Source organism: Lemur catta, chromosome 1, assembly GCF_020740605.2.
Source record: "Lemur catta isolate mLemCat1 chromosome 1, mLemCat1.pri, whole genome shotgun sequence".
NCBI classification, from domain to species: domain Eukaryota; kingdom Metazoa; phylum Chordata; class Mammalia; order Primates; family Lemuridae; genus Lemur; species Lemur catta.
This window is the reverse complement of record NC_059128.1, coordinates 174,651,756-174,676,556: the sequence shown is the minus strand read 5'-3', so window position 1 is coordinate 174,676,556 and position 24,801 is coordinate 174,651,756. Positions and strand designations below refer to the sequence as shown.

Below are 24,801 nucleotides of genomic sequence, written 5' to 3'. Positions count from 1 at the left end.
CATGCTGATTAGAACCATTAAGTAAAATAATCTGATTGGCTCAATTTCAAAGTTATTATAGATTTGCCCAGTTTGGAAATAGCATGCCTCACTGCTCAGCTAATATAGCTACTCCCCAAATCATGAGTACAGCACATTTTGTGACTAGGCAAGATTAAGTAAAACAAATTGAAAGGATATTTTTTAAAAAGCAAGCTAAATCAAAACAATCCATTATCAGAATAGTTTTCTACTTTCTCTTTCGGGGGGGAAACCCCATGAAACCACTGTATAAAGTGCCTAAATAAAAAACTGAAAACAAGATTCACAATAGTGTCAGTTCAAGTCTACATAACCCTTTATTATATTTATAGCAATATTACGATCAACATTATACAAGTTTTCATATTTCCTCCTCATACTATGGAATTTTATTCTCGAGTTCAACTCTGCAAATGGTTTAAATCAACTTTTTGCATCTTAAATTTACAAACCACTGGATGTTAAGTTTCTTGAAAAATATTTTTAAATTTTACTTAAAGCTATAACTAAAACCAAATCTATTAAAAAAAAAACTAAGCTGTTTTAAACAGAAACTTGTAGAAATATTCTGATACCAGTGTTTGAAAGATAGCCTACAGCAGACTTTATAAAAGGGCAACTATCATACAAAGGAATTCTATGGCCAAACATTATTAGAAAATTTCTTTTATAAATAAACTTCTTTCATGATAAAAGATGAACTCAAAAGATGGAGATTTAATTTTCTCCCAAAAATAAGTAGTTGCTCAGAACATGGGTTGGGCATATTGAAATCATATCACGTCTCTGAAAAAAGAAAAAATGTTTTAGCCAGGCATTCCATTAATAAAACACCATGCCATATCCACCTAGTTTTTTGATCTCTGGGTATTAGTATTATCCAAGAGAATGTTACTGAAGAAATTGGTTAGTAAACCTACCAAGTAGGAGTCTGATGTTCCTTAATTTGGATAGTCATCTCAGTAAATATAAAACTTTAGCTATTTGAACATGAGAGCTTATAAAGTGCATTAGGTGTAAGAAACACAACAGCAGTGCCAAACTCAACTCAGTAGGACCAAAAGGGACTTGATATCACCAATGGGGCAAAAAAACAACATTATAGTTTTCTGTTCAGATTTTATTTGAAATCTAATTGAAATTGTCAAAGCTACAAAAGGGGGGAAGACATCTGTATTATTTTTGCTAAGTCACAACATCCTAAAACAAAATACTACTACTGCCAGCAGATCCATTATACACATTTCTGATGAAATTCATTAGCACAATAAAAATTTCACCTTGAGGAACAGCCACAACAAAAGTAATTTACACAATATAAAACAATGACAGATCTACAGATGCCGTTACTCATGAGTTTACACATGCATTCACAAACAAACAAACAAAAAACCCCAGGAATGCCTTTCATTTGATTTTTGTTTTTGTTTTTTAAAAAACAGACTGTTCAGGCACAAAACAAAATCGCATTTCCAATAAATGACAGAATCTTAAAAATTTATGTCAGTGTTTGTTTTTCTTTGATTTTTTATGAGACCTGTGTGGAGATCGGGACTGAGATCTCGATTTCTTCCCTGATTTTTTAGGGGATCTAGACCGTGACCTCCTAGATCTTTTAGGTGTCCTTGAACCAGATGGAGATCTGAGAAAACAAACAAAAAACCCCAATTTATCAAAGTACTTATGTGATCAAAACTGATTATCCTTAAATTATCTAAAATGATCTTTAATAGAGCACAATGAAAGTCACTGAAATAAACAAAACTGTAAACTTCTCAAACTTATTCTCTGCCTATTATACACATAAACATACAAGGATTTATTCTGTACTTACTATGCACTGCATCACTGATCATCAGTAGAGCACTTGTTTAAAATGACAGATTTCTCAGCCTTACCACTGCTACTGAATCAAAATCGCTAGAGGTAGGGACTGAATATTTGCATTTTTAACAAGCTCCCAAGTGACTGTTATCCCCAAAATTTAAACCTCTAATCTACAAGATAAAGTTCAAAATTGCATCTAAGATCATTCACAAAATTTAAAAAACAAAACAGCTTTGCAGCCTATCATCTTGAGGGAAAAAGCATCAATTACTACAATATCATTCAAGGACATCATGTAAGACAGCATAATTTTGTAAGTGCTGTTCACTAAGATTACCAAAACAAATAAATATACATGTACATATACATACACACATATATATATGCAAGTGTCAGTTAGAAAAGAAGAGCTATGTATTTTATAAAGATTTTACTAAAAATAGTTACAATAATAAAGTGCTAGCATATAAAGCAGTTTTAGCTCTAAAGAAAATTCCTCTATATAACACCAAATAAATAAAACACTTCCGAACCACTTTTCTGTAACAAAAAGGAAAAAAGTATATAAAATACTAAGTTACATACTGAAGAACTAGTATTTATGGTGTGTATTTACACAAATCTCTACCCAAGAACTTGCTAAATACTATTACTATGGGGGGAAAATGTGTTTTTCTTTAAGCTTTGGCAAAAATTATTCTATAGAAACTAAAGAAAAGAATGAAAAGTAAAGCAACTACCCCTCTTCCACAGGAAAATTGGCTGGTCTTTACTTGTTGGACACCTTCTTGTACTTTAGTCACAAAAGAGACTGGGATAGGGAGGTGACGAAGAATAATCTAAAATGAAAGTGCATCTCTTCGGTTTTCTAAAATCCTTTTTTAAAAAGTATGCCAACCAAATTATTTCAAAAGCTGGTGAAATGACAAGGAAACTGGTATTTGAAATATTACCAAAAATGACTTGCATTTACCTTTTGGCTTTTTTGCTAACATCTCTAGGAGAATCTTTGTGAGATGACCTGGACCGTGAGCTCTCTTTATGAGATCTTTCTGAACGCTCTGATCGCTCCGATTTTGGTGATGGGGATTTCACTCGTCTACCACTGCTACTGCGAGATGGACTGGGGGATGTACTGTGTCGCCTTTTCCTATGGAACAAAGCCCCCAAAACATTCCATAAGTGAGCAAAGGATCAGGTATTCATTTTCCTTCACTAAATTAGCTAATAATTCCTACCAGTTTACTCTAACTTAATCTCACTAGACGTATTGTTATTTTCTAATAATATTCAATATTCTTTATACCAAGAACAAACAAGTCAAAGACAAGTTGATCAAGAGACAACTGAATTTGGATAAACCAGATTTTCTTTTGTTATAAGAGAGATTGTTGGAACAATAGGCAAAATTTAATTAAGGTCTCTGAATTAGACTGAAGTGGTTTAAAAAAAAATTTTAACTTCCTGAACTGATACTTTTATTATGGTTAAATAAATGTGGGTAAGAGAATGGGGTATTGTGTTGGCAAATTATTCTTAACCAGCTGGAGGTGGGACGGAAGAGAAAGAGTAAGGCAAAAGTAGAAATGCTGTATTTTAACATTTGAGTAATGTGAGTGATGGGGTACCTAGGAACTCTTTATACCATTTTTGCAACTTTTCTACAAATCTGAAATTATGTCAAAATAATAATAAAAGACAAAAAAGTGACAGACTTTTTATTTAACCAATTGGTATGACTTCATTATTTGTAACTACTGTAGAGTGACTAAGCCAGAATTTTTGTATTTGCAATCACTTGGTTTTTGTATTAGGAAATCCTCAGTTCTGTTAACCGAAGAAATTTTCTTTACTAAATCAGAGATTTAGGAACTGTGAAAGAAATAAAAACTGAAAGAGAAATGCTTTTGATTAGAATGAAGACTTAAGGTGAGGGGCAAGTCCATATGGCCTATGTATACAATCTCCTTGCAAGACAAGACTGAAACTCAAGTTTACAAGTAGCACCCTCAGCACATAGAGACTGGAAAAAATACTTATATTGGAGGCAACATGAAGATCTAGCAAGCTGTTTTGTTATTTAAGCCTCAGGTTGATACCTAATACTGTAATTGAATTCTTGCATGGAACTGAGACTAAGGATACCATATGAACCATGTAAAAGGATGATGTCCCAGTTAACTAAGCCAAGTACCAACTAAATGCCCCATTTCTCAGCCAATTCTGCCTCCTTCAGGTAGGAGCCAACATGTTTATCATGAAAAAACACTTCCAGTTTGTTGGCATCAGTGATGAAAATATAAAATGAAACACCATTCCAAATCTTAAAATCAGTTATATGCATTAAAAATGAGAAACGTTATACCTTTCTTTCCTTGTTGGAGTACACTCATCTTTTTCCTTCTTGTCTTTGGATCGAGATTCCAATTTTTCTTTATCCTTCTTGTCTCTTTCTCGTTCTCTTTCTAATTCTTTCTCTTTCTCCTGTTATTTTTTTAAAGAAAACATTTGACTGTTTAAAAATAGCAATCTGGGTTAATCTCATTTCTGTAACAATAGTTTCTCTTCTGAGAAATAATTTTTTAAATCACTATTTAAGGTACAATATCGTTTTTTAAAAATAAAAATAAAACACTACCCTTCCAGGAAAACTATTCATTTCTTCTTCTTATACTGAATAAATACTACTAGCAATGGAAGCTATAAACATTTACTCCGTGCTTACCACAGGCCAAACAATGTACTAAACCTTCCACAGAGCATTTCATGTAATTCTTTAAAACACTCCTAGGAAAAGTACTATTATCCTCATTCTGGAGATGAAAATTGAGACTCAGATTAAGAACCACATCCATGGTCACACAGGAAAGTCAGGATCTCAGCCCAAGCTCTAGAGTCCTAGCTTTCCCCCTAAATTAGAAAAAGCTAATAATGCACTGACCTTTCCATCACAGATTACAATAAAATAATTGGTAAAAAGTGATTCTTCTAACTGTATGGCAAGTTGATTTAATCAAAAGAGCTCTTACCAAAACAACAGGCTCGAAAGAGAAAACGGCTATTGACAATAATCTCCCATCAAAATTTTACTAGTAAGGAACAAGTACCAACTGTATTGGATATTTTAAGTTCTGATTGATAAAAAATACAAATTGACTACATAACTATACAATTACATATATCAGAACAGTAACATTCCCTTATTTTCAGATGCTACAACTGCCACTTCTCACTTGAAACTCTGATTTCTGTTGGTAACAGTATAATTAAAGGAGTAGCTATAAACAATGAACCCACAAGACCAACTTAGTAATTTTCCTATGACTTGCATTTATTAAGAAAGCTATCTGATAGTTGACCCTTCTAATTTTTTAAAAGGTTAAAGAAAACCTATACCAGATATTGGCAAATGTTTTTTGTATAGAGCCAGGTAGCAGATATTTTCTGCTTTGTGGGCTACATACAATTTCTGTCACAACTACTCAACTCTGCCACTGCAGCGTGAAAGCCACCATAAACACATAAGTGAATAGGTACCACTGTGTTCTAATAAAACTTTATTTACAAAATCAGGCAAGAACCATATTCTTCTGACCCCTGGCATGTACCTTGAGGAAACACATCCTTCTCTCCAATTATAATCATAGAATGCAAGGAGACTAAAGTGGTAATACATGTATTATCCATTTTGAGCTTGCTACCCATCAGGACCAGTGAACATCTCAAGGTGTAATCTCCCACACAGACCAGATCATCTCCTTGCCACCATCTCCAAAGCGACCCATAGGGTATAGATAAGTAGCTTATTTTTTAAACTCTCATTTATCATTTTTCCAAATATAACAGATAGAGTATAAATTTAAAAAGTGGTGCCAAGGAGACTGACTTCCTCTGATGACATGTAGTTGCATTTTCCTGATTGATAATGAAAATGATTTTCTGATTGAAGTGCCTATTTTACAGGAACTATATATACTATAGCTAAAATACTTAAAACATTTTAAACATTCTAATTCGATAATAAAGAGTAACAGTAATAACAGTAGCTATTATCTAACTCATATTACAAAATTGGAAACATCAACCCAGTTCCACAGCATCAACCCAGTTCCTCAGAGAAAAAGCGGACTGCAGTGACTTGCCTAGGGTACACAGTAGAGAGCAGCACCAGGATTCCACAGGTCTGTGCAGCACCACAGTTGCTTTACCAGACTGCTCATCACCAGTTCCGCTCATTAAGTTTTGTAGTGATTATAAGCTCCCTTCTATAGCTTTTCCTTCTCCTTCTATAAAATCTAAATTTTTTTTTTTTTGCAATGACAGTCAAGACACAGGTTAAAATTAATAGGAGTCCCCCCACCAAAAAAAATTCCTGGATTCCTTCAACAATCACTGTGTGGAGCTCCTGGTTCTCAAATTCTCTGTATATTCCTATATATTTTGTTATGTATGAGAACATGAAGTCCCTCAAATGCTCAGCATTCACCAGTGAGGTATTCTACCACTTGCTGTCCCTCCTTGAAAACATGGGAAGTGAGTCCTAAATTAACTTCTCAATACCAAAACTTCCCAAAGCCTGTTTCCATCTTTGTGCCACTTCTCAAGTGTTGTTGGTGTCTCACGGTCACAAATGTGACTCCCTCCTGAAGGGTCTTCTAGTTTTGAAAGCATGCTCTTAGCAGGATTAATTTTCTAGTCCACAAGTAGTATACAGAATAAAATAAGTGTGCTGTTGCCTTAAGACTCCTTTTCCAAGTTGAAATGGTTTTAAAACATCAAGTTTCAAATATTTCTAATTGTATCCCAGTATTCAACATTTACACACCAAAGGATATAATTTTAAATAGACTTTAAGTATACCAATATTCTAAGAAGTCAAATAAATAAATAACTTTGGAAAATATATATTATTGAGTATACTTATTCCTTACTCGTTGAAGAAGTTTATCTCTGTAGTGTTCTACTTGTTCCTGAAAACTTTGGCCTGGTTTTTTAGGTCTTTTTCCCGATTCCAATTCATCCTGAAACTTCATAACTTTGAGCTGCGAAATAAAGCATTTTAAAAATAAGTATTTTTGTCACTATAGCTTCCCAAGCACTACTTTGCTCTTTTTCTACAGCAATATGGTAACTGATTAGTTCTCAATCAAAATACCAACTCATCTGAAGGCCATTTGTCAAGCAAGCCCAACTATGCAAAATTCAACTACTGACCATGAGCCCACATGCTCTCTGCACAGCCACCAGAGAAATCAAAAACCATAAACTGTGCCTCATGCCTGTAAGAACCTACTTATTCTCTCACAATACAATTATAATGAATTTGTTATCTGGCTCCTCAAATTAGAAATGCAAGGCAAAGTTGCTAAAGGTAAGCATACTGCCAGCAAGATATGACAACCAACAGAACACAGATAAACAGACTGAAAAAAAAAAAGGCGACGGCACTGTGGTTCAGCTGTGTAGAACCAAACACAGACCTGCATAGTATGAAGGTTTCTATTTACAGCATAGTGCAATAACCGGACATCAAAACACAAAGAAAAGGTTAAACTGTGTTAGAAATGTACTTTTTTAAGACAATGAGAATACTGATTTTAAAAAGACCAGAAAAACTTCCAACTTTTACAAATTATCTTTTAGAATGCCCATAAGTACACAAGACTACAAGATATTCACTATAGCATTGCTTGTAAAAGTAGACCGTCTACATGTTTAACAAGAGATTTGTGGCTAACATATACACACACACACACACACACACACACACACACACACATACATACATACGAGTGTTTGTGTGCTCGCATGCAATGGATAAAAATCTGAAAGCATATACAAAAAATAGAAATAATCAGTTACAGGGAGTTATATTATATACCATTATATAAAAAAATGGGGCGGGGTGCAGTGGCTCACGCCTGTAATCCTAGCACTCTGGGAGGCCGAGGTGGGTGGATTGCTCAAGGTCAGGAGTTCGAGACCAGCCTGAGCAAGAGCGAGACCCCGTCTCTACTAAAAAAATAGAAAGAAATTATCTGGCCAACTAAAATATATATAGAAAAAATTAGCCGGGCATGGTGGCACATGCCTGTAGTCCCAGCTACCCGGGAAGCTGAGGCAGTAGGATTGCTGAAGCCCAGGAGTTTGAGGTTGCTGTGAGCTAGGCTGACGCCACAGCACTCACTCTAGCCAGGGCAACAAAGCAAGACTCAATCTCAAAAAAAAAAAAAAAAAAAAGGTAAAAAATAAATTCATGATTTATATTGAACTTAAAAATGAAGATTTCACAAAATGGTTACAATAAAAACTATTTGGAAGCTTAAAGGAACTTAACTTATCCAAGAAATTTACAAAGCCAAGAATACCTTTTTATTGAACTAGGGGAGGGCAAATAAGGTAGAAAGAATGAGGTCTTGGAAAATGCTAGAAGCAGAGGTGGAAAGCACATGGATCCTGGATGGTATCATTGAGATGCACTCCCAAGCCTGTCCTATCTTGTTCCACTTGAAGAGAGGGGGAAAACATTATTGTCTAATGAAATTATTGCATATGCTAACACCTTATCCTATTTTATTCAGACATTGATATGTCCTTTAAGTGGACTAAATGTTCCTGTAGCATTTTACTTCTACTTCAAAAATAAGACCTCATTTGTTAAAGCTTTTTTTCCCCTTCACTATAAAGGAAGCTTTCCAACAGAACAGAAACTACAAAAACATTTTCCCCCATTCAAAATGGTATTTCCATTGTTTTTGACTTACTGAATGTTTCTTTTAAGTTCTCTGATTTTTGTCCTTTTTCTATTTTCACTTCTGTGCTCAGGGTCTTTTATAATCAGAGCTTTGAGGCTCCCTCCTCCCCTTTTTTCAAAACTGTTAAGGCTGGGAGATGTGGCTCATGCCTGTAACTTTGGGAGGCCACAGCAGGACGATCACTTGAAGCCAGGAGTTCGAGATCAGCCTGGGCAAAATAGTGAGGCCCCCTCTCTACAAAAACTGAATATATTAGCCGGGCATGGTGGCACATGCCCATAATCCCAGCTACTCAGGAGGCTGAAACAAGAGGATTGCTTGAGCCCAAGAGTTTGAAGCTGCAGCGAACTGTCTCTTAAAAAGTCTGCATTTTTTTCCATGTTTTATGATTACATTTTAAAACATAATAAGATGGAGGTTGAGAAAGTATGGGGGCCAGAGACATAAACAGACAAGTTCACCACTGTGTGAAGTCTCCCATGACCTAAGTGACCCTTCCATAGAATGTATTTGTAATAGATCAGTTTAAGAGTTACGTTTCCAAGAGTCAAACAACAGACCTGAATGTTACTTAGGGGAAAGGAGGCATTCCTAGAGAATCCTTTTAAAAATCATCATAAAATACTATATATAGTTTCTGCTGATATGGTCTAACTCAGGCTTAAGCACAAGTAGAAGACATCCAGAAAAAAGATGACCAAGGATCTCAACACAAAAAGAAGTGGTCTATGCAATGGCTTGTCAGCGATCCATCCCCCTGTTGCCTTGGGACAATGACCAGGTATCAGCTTCCCACACTGCTCACTCATTCCTCAGGGACCAGGGCAGACCTTTCTCCTCCAACAACACAGAAGACCCACCACTTGACTCCCCACCCACTATTCTACCCCTCCAATCCCTGCTGGTAGAAATGGGGATAACAGTAGAATAGGAAAAGATAACACTAGCCTAGGCGCTGCTCTAAGTGGTATCTGAAAGATTAAGTATTTCTGATCAACACCACAATATCATACGGCTGCAGGCTTTTTGTGTTTTTACAGAGAAATGTTAATATTTTATAACATAAATCATTTGGTTTTCATTAATCCCATGCTAAAATGTTCAATCCCATGCTAAAATGTTCAGCTATAGGTACCTTTATTAGGACACATTTGGGGAAGGGAATAGCAAAAAGCAAAATTATAACGTATATACTATACAATAAAACTAATTTAGAACTTTATTCTTTATTCAATGGTTCTCCAATAAAAGGATTAATTCTTACTGGACTCTCAATCCAGAAACTAATATTAAAATTTAGGGGCAGAAAAGAAAAACAGGAAAAGTACCGGAATGAAGCTCATGAGCCCTCAGTTCTAGTCTAAATTCACCACCAGTTGTGGAAGTTTTCCATATCACTAAATCTTTAGATAATTCTAGGATGAAGCCAAGATCTACATTTCAAAATTAAGATTTAGTTCATGGTCCAAATCCCAGAAGGACAAGTTGTGAGGGCCAGTCACTATGAGAGCCAGAAAAACAATCAGTGAATATATAACAAAGTAGGGAGAGGCCAGATTATAAAAGATCACATGAAGTATGGAAATGTATACATATAAGGTGTGTGTGTGTGTGTGTGTGCGTGTGTGTGCACAGGCACTCGTGTATGAATACACAGTGTGGAAATGATAATATTCATAAAAACCACCCAAGTTAACAAAAAACTAAATTATATGATTTCTTTAAGTTAATAAGGAGACAGAACATTTTAAAAGGATTAAACAGTCTGTTTTGGCATTTGTAAGGGGGCAGCTTCAATTAACAAGAAAATACATTTTTACTGAACTCAGTCTTTATTTCCACTCCAAAAGTTTCAAAGCTCTGAAAGCAAAAGCTTCTTAGTAAGATGGGAGAAGTGAAAAGGGGGCATGTGCAAGCAGGCTGAAAAGGCCCACAGGTGAATGCGTTCACTGATACACATCTTACTCCCCTAAAAATCCTACTAAAAATGTATATGAATATACCCCAAGAAAAATGAAGCAACTTATTAAATCTAAAAATCCCTTATCTCCACTTATAATTGACACCATGGTGATTCTGCATAGAGTTAAAACAAAATGTTTCCTCTATTTTCTTTTCAATTTGGTGATACCTGAGAAAGAAGTAGGCAAGAACGTGTACTTGCTCAACAGTGACTACGCAGCGAAATGGAAATGAGGTAATTAATGCAGCAGATATCACAAATTAGTAAGAACAGTACTGACACACATTAGGTACCCAAAAGTACTTTTAAATGAAAAGACAGAGTATTAAAATTCATTCTCATGCATTCTTTTTAGATTCCAGACTGACTGCTATACTATTGCTAGCATTTACTGGAATGTTTCACCACTTTGGGGCATTATGAAACCTTTCTCTCTCTGATATGCCTGAGTGCCCTTGATAAAACATAAGGCATTAAAAAAGGAGAGGGGATGAAAAAAAGAGAGGAAAAAGTCTGCCTGTGATAGTCTGGGCTCTCCTGTACATGACTCCTCCCTTTTAATGTTAAGACCTACCCAATGTCTACTCTCCCTCTCATCATTAAAGGTATAGACATTTAAAATGAAACTACTATAATAAAATGTAAACATAACTTGAACATGCCAGAATTTTTTTTTTTAAGAGATGGGGTCTCACTGTCACCCAGGCTAGAGCACAGAGGTGAAATCATAGCTCACTGCAGCCTCAAACTTCTAGGCTTAAGCAATCCTCCTGCCTCAGCCTCCCCAATCACTGGGATGACAGGCACACACCACCACAGCTAACTTTTACATTTTATTTTGTGGAGAGACAGGGTCTCACTATGTTGCCCAGGCTGGTCTCAAACTCCTGACCTCAAATGATTCTTCTGCCTCAGCATCCTAAAGTGCTGGGACTGCAGTAGAAAATATTTTACTTTCCTAGTCACATACTATGTATACTCACAATGTAATAGATTTCCCACATTACATATACATATTACATATGTATATACACTCTTATATACATATTATCTATTCATATTCATTAGAATCTGTTTCTTCAGAGGATCTCCTATGTGTTAAGTACTAAAGATACAATGATGAACAGAAATCAAACATGGTCCTTACCCCTCATGGAAACTGCAGCCTAGTTGGGAACACAGACATTAAACAAGTAAGCAAATAAAACATATATACATACACACACACCACAATACATACAAAATCACAGAGATACAAAAAGGGTGAAACAAGCAAGTCCAGAAGAGTAAGAAAAGGCTACTGTGAAAGAAGGGAGGCTTAAACTAAGACGCCTAAAGAATCGCTGGGTACGAAGATTTCAAAGCAGAGAGAGAACAGCATGTACCAAGCTATGATGCCAAGAGGGAGCTTAGTTTGGTGGACAAAGTGAAACGCCAGTGTAGTTTAAACTCATTGCAGTACTAACCTCAATTTCACGAAGTTTAGCTCGTTTTTCCTCACTCATTTCAGAGTACTTAGAGAACTTGGACTCAGTCATTTCTTCTTTGATTGGATTAGAGTACAGATGATGTTCTTCAGATTTGGAACTCTGAGTATCTTCTTCATCTTCACTTTCTTCTTCTTGACTTTAGAAATAAGCATAATAGAAAAAAGAAGAAGAAAAAGAAAAAATAAATAAATAAATATTTGTTCAGAAAAAAGAAAAAGAAATAAGCATAATACATTGCATATAAAGGCAGCAAAAAAAGTATTACACTTTACAATCTAGGTATTTCTGTTTTTCAGTGTTAGAGCTTAAGTAATGTTATTAAGAGTAAAACATAAGAGGATAATTCATCCCTAAGATAATTTTTGCAAAATATTTGATCAAATAATATTTTATAGACAATTATATGAAACTCTTGTTTCCTCCACAGAAAAGGTATGAGCTTCAACATAATCATACTTTAATAAATTCTACTTTGGTTCTAAATGCTCACTGAAAAATAAATAAATAAATAAATAAATAAATAAATAAATTCTGCTTATGTTAATGTTATATGCGCCTTTCATTCTGCAACAAACTTTCCTTGAAGCAGTTAAATGAAATGAATAATCAATGGTTTCTGCAAACGTTAGTTCAGAGTGAATTCATGAAGCTTTGTTTTAAAAGCCAAATGTGTACCCTTCCTTCATCAGAGCCTATAATCCAGAAAATACATGAGTTTGAGTCATAGAATTACTATTAAACAATACAGCATGTAAAGACCTTACCTGATGAGCACATAACCCTAAGAATAAAGCACTGTATAAATTTTAAATATTAGCAAAAGTCAGTACTTATGGCTAACTCTGAAAGCTGTACTGCTTCTGGGTCAGACAAGAAGAAAATGAAAACCTGAGTGACTACCATGGGTAAGTCACTTAGGATACAAAGAAAAAAAATTCTCCTATCCTTCCAGAAGCAATCTAGTGGAAAAAGACAGACAAGCATCAGTGCTAGAACAGGATTAACAAAATGTTCTTAAAGCACAAAGAAAGAATGGCTTTTTTTAAAAAAAAAATTTCGTATTCTGAGACTGGGTTTTGTGTGTCTGTATGTTATTGCCAAATAAATCCAGGCAAAACAAGACATCCATATACTAACAAGCTCAGAATGTTTATGCATATATCGACAATTCCTTACAAATAATATAAATTGTGATAATAACATTACTGTCATAGCCTAGAACAAATGCCATTTTGCCTTTAATATTTGAACATGGTAAGCCCTCCTACATTGGTACATGGGCACTAAATGCATTCGTTCTATAGCAAGCAGAGTCTTTTAGTATACATTTAAAATTATTCCTAATAATGTAAAAATAGTTATAAACAAAATCTTTCAAAACAAAATTTAATTAAAGCCTCATGTAATAAGACTCACACACTGAATGAGAAAAATTTAAGCCAGACAGATAAAAAGAAAAGTGCTGGCAATTCAGAATCAGAAAAGATATGGCACTGAGACGATGACTCTGCTACTGTTTAATTTCTCATCCAAAGGTCCCTTCCAGAACATTACTAAAATATTTTATAAACTTCATACTCAGAGCCCCCCCAAATCATTTATATCACACACAGGTATAACTCAATACAATACTCAGGTAAGGGTCAAAACCAACCATTAAAAAAACCATATTCTTTTTGGAAATAATCAAACTTTAAACTTAGTACTTCTCATTAATTTTTCAGAAACTTCCTAAATGCAGTTTTTAGTTAATTTTTTAAAACACAAGAATTCACTTTTTTATGATATGTGGTATCTATGCAATGGAAATTACTTAACCAATTCTAGCCTGATATTTAAAATTTTTCCCTTTTTTGCAATTTCAAACATTTCTTGGTAAACATCCTTGTATGTTTACCTGAATGCTTTTATTCAATCACAGATGAATATAGAACACGTAAATATATGGACTGACATGGAATACCCATGACATGAGTGAAAAACATGGGCCACAGAGTGGTTTGTACAGTACTATATCATTATATTTAAATAGCCATGCACGTTTATACATACATAGAAAAGATCTAGATAAACAGACATTAAACATTAACCATATTATTTAAGACTTTTAAAATAGCTATAATACTTCAATGACTTAAAATACATACACACTTTACAATTGTTATTGTAACTTTTCAAGCCTGAGCAGTTTGTTTTAATGGATTTCGGCATTAGCTCTTAGTCACCAGTTCTAGGTTCAAATCTCATCACAGCTTCCTCTTGTGGAAGTGGAAATTCAAGACTAAAACTATACAGAATTCATTACAAATGAAATTATTTTTTGTAACTTTTCTCCAAAGCATTAGTAGTGCTATATTTTTCTTAAATAACATTTCTGCCACAAATGCAATAATTACTAGTTACAAAAAGCAGCCTTAAGTAAAATGGCATTTTGGATTCAGCCACTAGAGAGTAGTAGTGAGGCACAAGAAAATTTCAAGGATAAGAAAGTTGTAGTGAAAGTTTTTTTCTCTTGCTTTGTACTTTCATAATTATTTACATTATCACGATTTATCTGGAGTTCCTAAGAAAAGCCAAAAAATATAAATTATACTTCTAGTGATCCATGTTTCTATTAACATATGGTTATTCCAACATCAATGCTAAAATGTACTCGTATTCCAAACATTAACACAAATAAGTTTTATGCCAAAAAAACCTTAAGCCTTTAGAAATAAAACCAACAGTGAAATATATTTGAGTTCTTTCTTTCTTTGCTTTTTGACCCTTCCTTCTCCTTAAATTATTTTATGAGTACATATATTCTTAAAACAGTGAATCTAAAATGGTAAGATGTTACTAATGATAGGATCGTGGACATAAAAAGGGTTGAGAAAACCATTGTTTTAAAGCAAAAACTAAACTGTTCCCAATTCTTGTATACCTAAACAGCTTAAGACAGCTCCTTCCATTAGCAAGCCACACTATACTTTGTAAATATTTTGTCATAATTACTGCTGACTTATTCTGATCACACCAACATTTCTGGTGTGGACAAGTTTTTATCATCTTATGAAACTGTTTCTACAAACTGCTGATGGATCACATTTCACTAACAATCCAAAGGCCCATTTACTGAATCTACACAAATGCCCATATTGTGCTAGCTAGGACACAAAGGACTTTCCCTTTGTTCTCTCTTCCTTCTATCTGAGAACAATAAAAGAACATAGAGATTTTTAAAAAAAACAGAAACTTGTGCTTTGTGTTCCTGATGCCATTTCTTCCTAACTGAAAAAAATCAACTTCCTTTTCAATGATTTAAAAAAAATGTCAAGCACATCCTAAAAACTACCAATACCAACCTGCAGGAGAATTTGGGAACAGAGATTCCTACAATCACACAGTGTCAAATACAAAAACAATTTTGGGGTGATTACCAGACAGCAAAAATCAAATTTATAAATAATTTCTCTATACTTCAAAGGAAATGGCTTTCCCCACCCCCTTTTATTCATTCTTAGTTCTTCTGAAGTATTTACATTTAAATAACAGAATGGTCATAATGCAATACTTTTCTTAGGAATGTACAATCCAAAAGAAAAGGAGCATAATCTTTCCTACTCACATTTTAAAAATCACTTTTGCTGAAGCCCAAAACAATATTTGATAGCAAAGATTTGAAACAAATGCATCTGATCAGTTAGTAACCACACAGTGAGAATGTATAACCTAGCATAACAAATAAACTCAAAAGGAAAGTGAAACCAGATGCATCAAGACCAGAAACCAAAAGCTCTTTATTCACTGGAAAACCAATGGACAACTAAAAATGATCCTCTCCCAAGTTTTTTAACAGTGAAGTTTCCCTCTTCACTATTATTCCAACCATACCTCTTAATGAAAACAGGAGTGTATATGAACAAGAAACTGAGAATATTCGAAACTTAGATTCTTACTTTTGATTTTCTTCTTCTTCTGATTCTTCATGCTGGTCAAATAACTCCCATTTAGAAGTTGTTACAGCTGAATGGAAGGAAAAAGAGGATGTAATTCCATAAGGTAAATTAACATTTTTGCAGTAGCACAGTAGAAGCCAAGCTTTAGAACTGAAAAGTTTATATTACAGAAGTTTTTATCTATGCTTATCTATTCTTTAAATAGCCATTTATATGTGCTAAATCTCTTTTTCCTCACACCTACACTATAATTTTACTCAAATTCATGCAGTAACAAATAATGTTGTCATCCTTATTTCTGTGTTGGATGGTAAGATTTATTTCATTAGAACCTACAAATATTAACAATTACATGTTATAAGCACTAGGATACAGGTCCAAGTAAGTCTGAAAGGCAGGCCTAAACTGCATCTAATAAGTCTAGCATTATGGGAGGGTCAAAGCTTCGTTTCTCTGAAACTGACCTCTAAGTAGATTTCTAAATAGCTACAGGGTCCCGTCTACATTTTCTACTAAAATGCCTCAGCCTAAAAGGTTTTCAGTGATTTCTCTGATTACTCTCAAAGCTTCCAAACTGAAAGACCTAAGAAAATCATAATAGCAACACAAACCACAATGAAAACTTACACTAGACATAAAATATAACAACATACACACAAACACACCAATGATTAATTTATAAGCACTTAATTTTTTGAGGCTCAATATTTATTGAACTTTTACTCACCTTGTGCTTCCAATTCAGATTCATCTACAGCTTCCCATTTTGACGGGGCAACTTTAAATATAGGCTCATTCTTCTTTGAGTCTTCAGTTGCATCCACTATTGGGGAAAGACGAGCCATTAACCCTAACTACTAGGAGATAACCCAAATTAATGGGCTCATGGGTAGTCACTGTATTATTAAAAAGCAAAGCAAAATAAGGCTACACACTGACAAATAATGATAGTATTAAGAATAAGGATTATATCTAATCCAATTCTCTATATCTGAGGTCTGATTTTTAAACAGTACATGCATCAATTCAGAAAATGCAGGTTAGTAATATTCTAAGCAAATGAAGATGTTGAGAAGTAAAACAAATCTTTAACACCATTATCTAATTATTGTCTAAACCACAAAATTCATACACTATTCAATATTTTAACATATAATTAAAATGTACTGAAGATCTGTGTATACTTCCTATTTCCAAAATTATTTTAGGCAGCTAGGAAAATCGAACCTGTTAAGTTAGTTAAACTAACAGTAAAAACAGAACTGATAAGACCAGGTACCTAGTATTATGAATATAAGTGAACATAAGATTTTTGCCTATAATTTCCTCACCAGACAAAAAGAGAAACTTGCTAGTATTATAGGAGGCTGCCTGTCCCCACAAAGAAATTTGACCAGGAAAAAGAGCCTTTTTCTTGGCCCAGTCAAACGTATTACTGGGTATTTAAATTTTTAAAAGTCAGAAATAAAACAAAAAAGTTAATAACTTGACACCTTAATGAGAAACAACAACCTTTTTCCATGTATGGAAATCAAAGCATTTTGGTAATGAAACTTATTAGAAAGATTTAATCAGTTTGAAATTTGAAATACGAACTTACAAGGCACTCCATCAAGATCATCATCAAGACTTTTTATAGGGACTCCATCAAGATCATCAATGGGAGTAGCATCAATAGGAATTCCATCTACATCTTCTAGAGGTGCACCATCGAGCTCTTCCTCGATAGGGGCACCATCAAGGTCATCTGGTACATCCTATGGAAATATTTCTACTGTAACATTTTCCTTTCCTTGCTAAAGTCATACTGCTATTAATTTGCAATCCAGTACGAGCCAACTTAGCTGGATACCCACATTCCCAGGTACAATGTAAAGACATCATAAGGGGGAAGCCGGGAAATCAGATAATCATAACAATATACATATAACTGCAACTATGATAAGTGCTACAACAAAGAGATATACCACACTGTTAGAACGTGTAATAAGTAACTTTTACTTAAAGAGGTCAGAGAGGACTCTCTGAAGTTACCCCTATGTTGAGATCTCAGGTAAAGGGAAGCTCCAGAAAGAGGGAAGAACATGTATAAACGCCAACATGAGGTAGAAACACTATACGTTTAAGAAATGGAAACAAGGACCATGTCGGTTAGAGCAGTAAGGCCAATTAGTAGGCTATTGCAGCAGTGTAAGTGAAAACATGATAGCTTGATTAGGATGGCAGAAATGAAGATGAAGGATTCAATAATTACCTAGGAGGTAAAAAGTAACAGAATGGTGATGAATAGTATCTGCTACCATAGTGCTGCATCTTTTCGCGTACGTGTTTACTTATACAGCTACCTTTAACAAAATGAAGTCATGCTACATATACTGCTCTGTTACTTGTTCATTTCTGCTAATATATCATAAGTCTTCTTATCAAATAAAAACAACCCACTAATTTTCACATAAGGACACGAGACAAAGAACTCCTATTATATCTAATTTTGACCCCTTGGGCTCCAACAATTCCAACAATAAAAATTCACCAGTTAGTGGTAAACAGTGGGTATTTTTCACAAAGAAATGTTACTCACTTATGTAGCATATCACACACCTCCACAGCTCCCTCTGCCCCAGAAACAAATTTCATAAACAATCAGACAAATACACTGAGTGCCTACCTCTGTTTCTTTTTCTTCAATAATATTTACAAGTCCTAAGAAAATATTTTGTAGTTTGATCAAAAATGGTTCTGGATAAATTGCCCAATCTTCCCATGCTCTGAAGCAGGTCATTACCCGTTGCTAAATAAATAGGAAACAGATGATGAATTATTATTTAGGGCTGTATATCTCCAACTTCAATTCATGAGAATGACCATCAAGATTTGCTAAATTTTCTGTTGAAGTGACATTCTTTAAAAACTTTAAAGAAAATAACTATACATCATTACTATATTTTGTTAAAAAATCAATGTCACTTTCCAATTAAAAAGAAAAAAATGATAACCCTAAAAATAAATACAGTGAAAAAGAAACTATTTTTTCTTTACCATCTCAGGTCAACTCCCATACTGTTAGTACTGCAGTTGAGCCACATTCTGGGAAACCTCACATAGAAACTAACGAAAACTGAAAATCAAAGTAGCCAAGTTTTTAACTGAATCCCTTATATGGTCCAATGAAGTACTTCACAATTCTGGCTAACATTTTCTCTGACTCATCCCTAAATTTTTCTACAAGTTCTAACTTATGGTCAAAATTTAAGATCAAAACTTTAGAAATGGAGTTGTCTGAATCCCCCAATGGTGGGGTCACTGGACATTTTCCCAAGCTAGAAAGTTTTCTTATGTTCTTGCTTACAAGTGGGAGCTAAGCTATGGCTATCCATGGTCAAAGTGGCATAATGGATACTGGAGACTCAAAAGGAATGTGGGGGATGGGGGGTGAGGCATAAAAAATTACCTATCAGGTACAATGTACACTATTTGAATGATGGGCACACACCAGACTCCACCACTATACAATATATACATGTAGCAAAACTCAAATCTGTACCCCCTAAATCTATTACTTTTTTTTTCAATTTCTTTCTTAACAAAATCTTCTTCCCATAAAAGTAAATTTACTCATTCAATTCTAACAATTCTAAGGTATTCTGTTTGGCTTTTTTTGTTTGGTAAGAGACAGGGTATTACTCTGTCACCCATGCTAGAGTACAGTGGCACAATCATAGCTCACTGAAGCCTGGAACTCCCAGGCTCAAGCAACTCTTGGGTTCAAGCAATCCTTCCACCTCAGTCTCCCAAGTAATCAGGACTACAGGACTACAGGAGCATGCCACCATGCCCAGCTAACTTTTTGTAGAGATAGGGACTTGCTATCTTGCCCATGCTAGTCGCCAACTCCTGGCCTCAAGCAGTCCTCTTGCCTCAACTTCCCATAGTACTGCCACACAGGCATGAGCAACTACACCTGGCCTGTTTGGCTTTCCTTAACATTGGTCTACAGCTTAAGAGGTTATAAAAAATTAATAACTGAATATACTTTCTAAACATGAATGACTAAAATGTATGTTTCTTAATCCAGCCAAATATAATAATACCATTACAAAACAAGTGATTTTCTGAATGTGTTTTGTGAAAAAAGACTATAAAAAAAAATACTAGTTCTGTTACTCCGGCTAGAGTACAATGGCATTATCATAATTCATTGCAACCTCAAACTCGTGGGCTCAAGTAATCACCCTGTCTCAGCCTCCTGAGTACCTGGGACTACAGTGCCCCACCACACCCAGCTAATTTTTCTATTTTTTTTTTTTTTTTTGATAGAGACGAGGTCTTGCTATGTTGCCCAGGCTGGTCTCAAACTCCTGGCCTCAAGCCATCCTCCCACCTTGGCCTCCCAAAATGCTAGAATAACAGGAGTGAGCCACCATACCTGGACTAAAATATTTAAATAATTAACACTTAAAAAACACTAGTTAATATATTTTAAAAGTCCATTTTTTGATAATGAAAATAAAAATGACAGAATTTTAAAACAGTAATTTCTATAACATCCAAGTTTTTAATTTATATCTTATGTACTTTTCCAGACCTCCAATGCCCTTCCACCTGTTTAAAACACTAGGGCAAAAACAGTAAAACAACATACGTACCTTAAAGTTTTCAGATTGTAAATGGCCTTGAATTGTACGATAGGTAGCATTGAGGTCTGAAGATATCTGACATAACTTTGTTTCAAAACTAAAATTCAAACAATATATTCTTTAAAATAGAATTTGTTTTACAATCCGTATCCCCTTCAGCTAAGCAATGAAACCCGTCCCCCACACCCAGACTTAAAATACTTATAAACAAATTAATCAATTATTTAAAAAGCAAGAACTAGATGTTTAAACTCTTAAAACCATAACTGAATTACTTTAACTCTTCTTATTCTGAATTTTTCTCCTGCAAATTCCCTAAGCGTCTTAAGTATTAGTTCCCTTTACAGGTAAGGATCTAGGATACTCTGAACCATCTAGTCCAATTTATTTTATAAAATAGGAAACTTAAAAAAGTTAAGCAACTTGTCCAAGGGAAAAAAACTAATAGTAGACCCCACATCTCTAAACTTCCTTTCAACATCAGTTCCTAGGGAAAAGCTTCCCTGAGACTAATTTATAAAATAAACACAGAAAGGGAACTGCAGGGAACTGACGAAGAATTATGTATTAATTACAATCTGGCAACATAATTTCCTACCACCTTAGAAAACACTGAACCACAATCAATACAATGATGATCAGAGGAGAATACAGATTCTATAAACAGTTAATGTTGGATCTTTGGTCTCTTGTATTATGTTTGCCATTATATGTATTGTTTCAGTTTATTTATTACACAAGTAGCTAAATATGCAATAAAGTTATTTTTAACTCTGGCTATTTGTTCTAATGTCAATAATTAAGAAACTGATATGAAATGAGTGACAACTTTCCAAAATATTCATAATTTGGCTTAGAGTGGGTTTGTTCTATGAACACAAGTCAATTCTTAAAAACATTCTACAAATCATGAAGAAATTCAAATTTCCAAATACTCTTTCCTCAGTACCCATGGGGGATTGGTTCCAGGACCTCCCACAAATACCACAATCTGCAGATGCTCAAGTCCCTGATACAAAATGGCATAATATTTGCATACAACCTATGCACATTCTCCCATATACTTTAAATCACCTCTAGATACTTACAATACCTAATACAATGCAAATGCTAAGTAATTATACTGTATTGTTTAGAAAATGACAAGGGAAGTCCATACATGTTCGGTACAGACACAATTTTTTTTCAAGTATTTTCATTCTGTGGTTGGTTGAATCCACAAATGCAGAAGCCACAGACACAGAGAGCTGACTTTATTGCTTATTACTGTAAAGTGTTAACAAAACAATCCACTTCTCTGAACTCCTTATGCTTAAATATTTTATTTCAGCAATATCACTTTACATCATTATACTTACAATTTTCTATAATATGAAGCATTGGCAACTTTGGCTGAAGAGTTGTATAAAACATCAGAAACCAAATATAATCTGGCAATCTATAATACCAAAAGATAACACAAAATGGATTAAAAATAAAAACTAGTAGCCAATAATACATCTAAAAAAGTTCTGCATTGTTGTTTCTTATAATCAGTAGTATAAGGCTAATGCTTAGCTATAATTTAATAACCATACTACTAATTAGAAGAGTTATATGAAATTCACCATCACCACAACCATGACTTTGACAGAGATAAAATTCGTTAAAACTCATCTACATTTCAACTTGTTGATAACGTGTCAATGAACATAAGTTTTCCAGGCAAAAGTAACAGACTACATGGGAAAGATTTTGTCAGACAAGCTCTTTATGGCAAAAAGGAAACCAAAGGCAGTCCAAAAAGAAGAAAACTATTACCACCCGTTTTCTTAATTAAATGTCCACAAAGAGAAGTCATTCTCATACCTTTTTAGGAAGGGGTGTCTTCAAGATGGACAGTGACTCAGTAATGCAGTCCACTATTTCTTCAGCAGCTTCAGCGTTATTAAGACAGAAAACCATTGCATCTCCAATGTCATTTTTCCTTGGAGTTAATCCCCGCAAGATTTCTTCTAATTTATCCCTCTGTCTGAATATAAAATTTTTAAACTTATATTTACAGATACAAATTTCAAATGCCATTGTAGTTTTTGCTCATGAATTTCTTTAAAACCTATTCAGATAAAATAATTCTGAAGACTGTATTAAGTCTGATTTGTGTTAAGTTCCCCATATTTGTTAAAATTTTTTAAAGAATTTATTTAAGAAAGAATACTTTTCCTGAAACTAATAATTTCAGTGATTTTTTTCAGCTTACAAATTAAGTAAATTTTAAATTATGGGCATTTTTTCAAGAGTTGTTAGGAGTGCCCCAGTCCTATTATCCTGAACAAGCTTCATGTTCTTTACTCCCCTTCTTTGAAAGAAGTCTACTACTTTAGCACTTCTGTATGCGATTAGGACAGGCTAACTTTTCCTGTAAAGGATAAGACTAAATATTTTAGGATTTGCAGGCCACACGATCTCTGTCAGTTCCTATGTTGCTATAGCACCAAAGCAGCCACAGACAACATGAAAGAATGAGACTGGTTGTGTTCCAATAAAATTTTACCAAAGGAGAAGGCAGCCAGTTAGCCTGTGGGCTAAGTTTCTGGGTCCCTGGGCTAAAGTAACAATGAACATACATCTTCAGAATCAAATACACTCAAATACTATCATGTTACATTAGCAAATTTTCTCCTAAACACTATCATGTTACATTAGCAAATTTTCTCCTAAACAATACATCAACAAGTATTACAATTTAAAAACTACCCAGTGAAGTAACATACCCGAAGTGAAGTAACACACACATATCTTGGACTCCAAGTTTGGTTCCAGACCATCCCAATAAAGTAAATATTGTAATACAGTGAGCCACACAAATTTTTTGGTTTCCCAGTGCATATAAAAGTTATATTTATACTATATTGTAATCTATTAAGTGTACAAGAGCAATATATATATCGTACAAGAGCAATATATATATCTTATTTTTAAAATACTTTATTGTTAAAAAAATGCTAACTATCATTTGAGCCTTCAGCAAGTCTTAATCTTTTTTGCTGGGGAGGGTCTTGTTTCAGATGTTGATGGTTGCTGACTCATCAGGGTGGTAGTTGCTGAAGGTTAGAGTAGCTATAGCAATTTCTTAAAGGCATGAATAACATTAATCTCCTTGTACACCTCCATCAGAGATCTGGATGACTACATAGTCAATGAGCAGTAGTATTTGAAAGCACTTTTTTTCTGAGCAGCAGGTCTTAAGAGTGGGCTTAAAATAGTCAGTAAATGGCTGAGCGTGGTGGCTCATGCCTATAAACTTGCCTATAAACTTTGGGAGGCTGAGGTGGGAGAACTGCATGAGCTCAGAAGTTTGAGACCAGCCTGAACAAGAGTGAGACCCCATCTCTACTAAAAATTGAAAAATTAGCCAGGCGTCATGGCATGCACCTGTAGTCCCAGCTACTCAGGAGGCTAAGGCAAGAGGATCGCTTGAGCCCAGGAGTTTGACATTGCAGTGAGCTATGATGACACCATGGCACTCTACCTAGGGCAACAGAGCAAGACTTTGTCACAAAAAAAAAAAAAAAAAAAAATTCAGTAACCTATGCTGTACATACATGTGCTGTCATGCAGGCTTTATTGTTCCATTTACAAAGAGCACAGGTGGTCAATGCAGAATGATTCTTAAAGGCCCTAGGATTTTCAGAATGGTAAAAGTCACCAGCTGCATTAACCCCTATCAAGACAGTCAGCCTGTCCTTTGAAGCCAGGCATTGACTTATCCTCTCCACCTCTGAAAGTCCTAGATTGCATCTTCTTCCAATAGAAGGCTGTTTCGTCCACACTGAAAACCTGTTGTTTACTGTAGCCACCTTCCATCAATGACCTTAGCAAGATTTTCTGAATAATGTGCTACAGCTTCTGCATCAGCAGTTGCTACTTTATCTTGAACCTTTTTTTTTCTGGAGACAGAGTCTCGCTGTGTTCCCTGGGCTAGAGTGAGTGCGGTGGCGTTAGCCTAGCTCACAGCAACCTCAAACTCCTGGGCTTAAGCGATCCTACTGCCTCAGCCTCCCCGGTAGCTGGGACTACAGGCATGCACCACCATGCCCGGCTAATTTTTTCTATATATATATTTTAGTTGATCAGATAATTTCTTTCTATTTTTAGTAGAGATGGGGGTCTCACTCTTGCTGAGGCTGG

The 24,801-nt window shown here is 34.7% G+C and overlaps 1 protein-coding gene across 5 annotated transcripts in view; it reads right to left on the bottom strand.

The window, feature by feature from the left end:
* Positions 1-315: 315 nt before the first annotated feature.
* Positions 316-24,801, bottom strand: part of LOC123630136 (U2 snRNP associated SURP domain containing) — a 51,622-nt gene continuing 27,136 nt past the window's right edge. For 2 of the 5 annotated variants that reach the window (XM_045539397.1, XM_045539398.1), the window contains exons 17-28: positions 22,480-22,642; positions 21,990-22,069; positions 20,641-20,728; positions 18,663-18,785; positions 17,595-17,751; positions 16,722-16,817; positions 15,995-16,061; positions 12,033-12,192; positions 6,780-6,890; positions 4,214-4,332; positions 2,822-2,998; positions 316-1,663 (exon numbers count right to left, since the gene is read on the bottom strand). In XM_045539397.1, coding sequence (XP_045395353.1) covers positions 1,525-1,663; positions 2,822-2,998; positions 4,214-4,332; positions 6,780-6,890; positions 12,033-12,192; positions 15,995-16,061; positions 16,722-16,817; positions 17,595-17,751; positions 18,663-18,785; positions 20,641-20,728; positions 21,990-22,069; positions 22,480-22,642 — 1,480 coding nt within the window. In that variant the 3' untranslated portion in view covers positions 316-1,524. The remainder of the gene's footprint in view (positions 1,664-2,821; positions 2,999-4,213; positions 4,333-6,779; positions 6,891-12,032; positions 12,193-15,994; positions 16,062-16,721; positions 16,818-17,594; positions 17,752-18,662; positions 18,786-20,640; positions 20,729-21,989; positions 22,070-22,479; positions 22,643-24,801) is intronic. The other 3 variants (XM_045539400.1, XM_045539401.1, XM_045539399.1) reach the window with 2 other exon arrangements.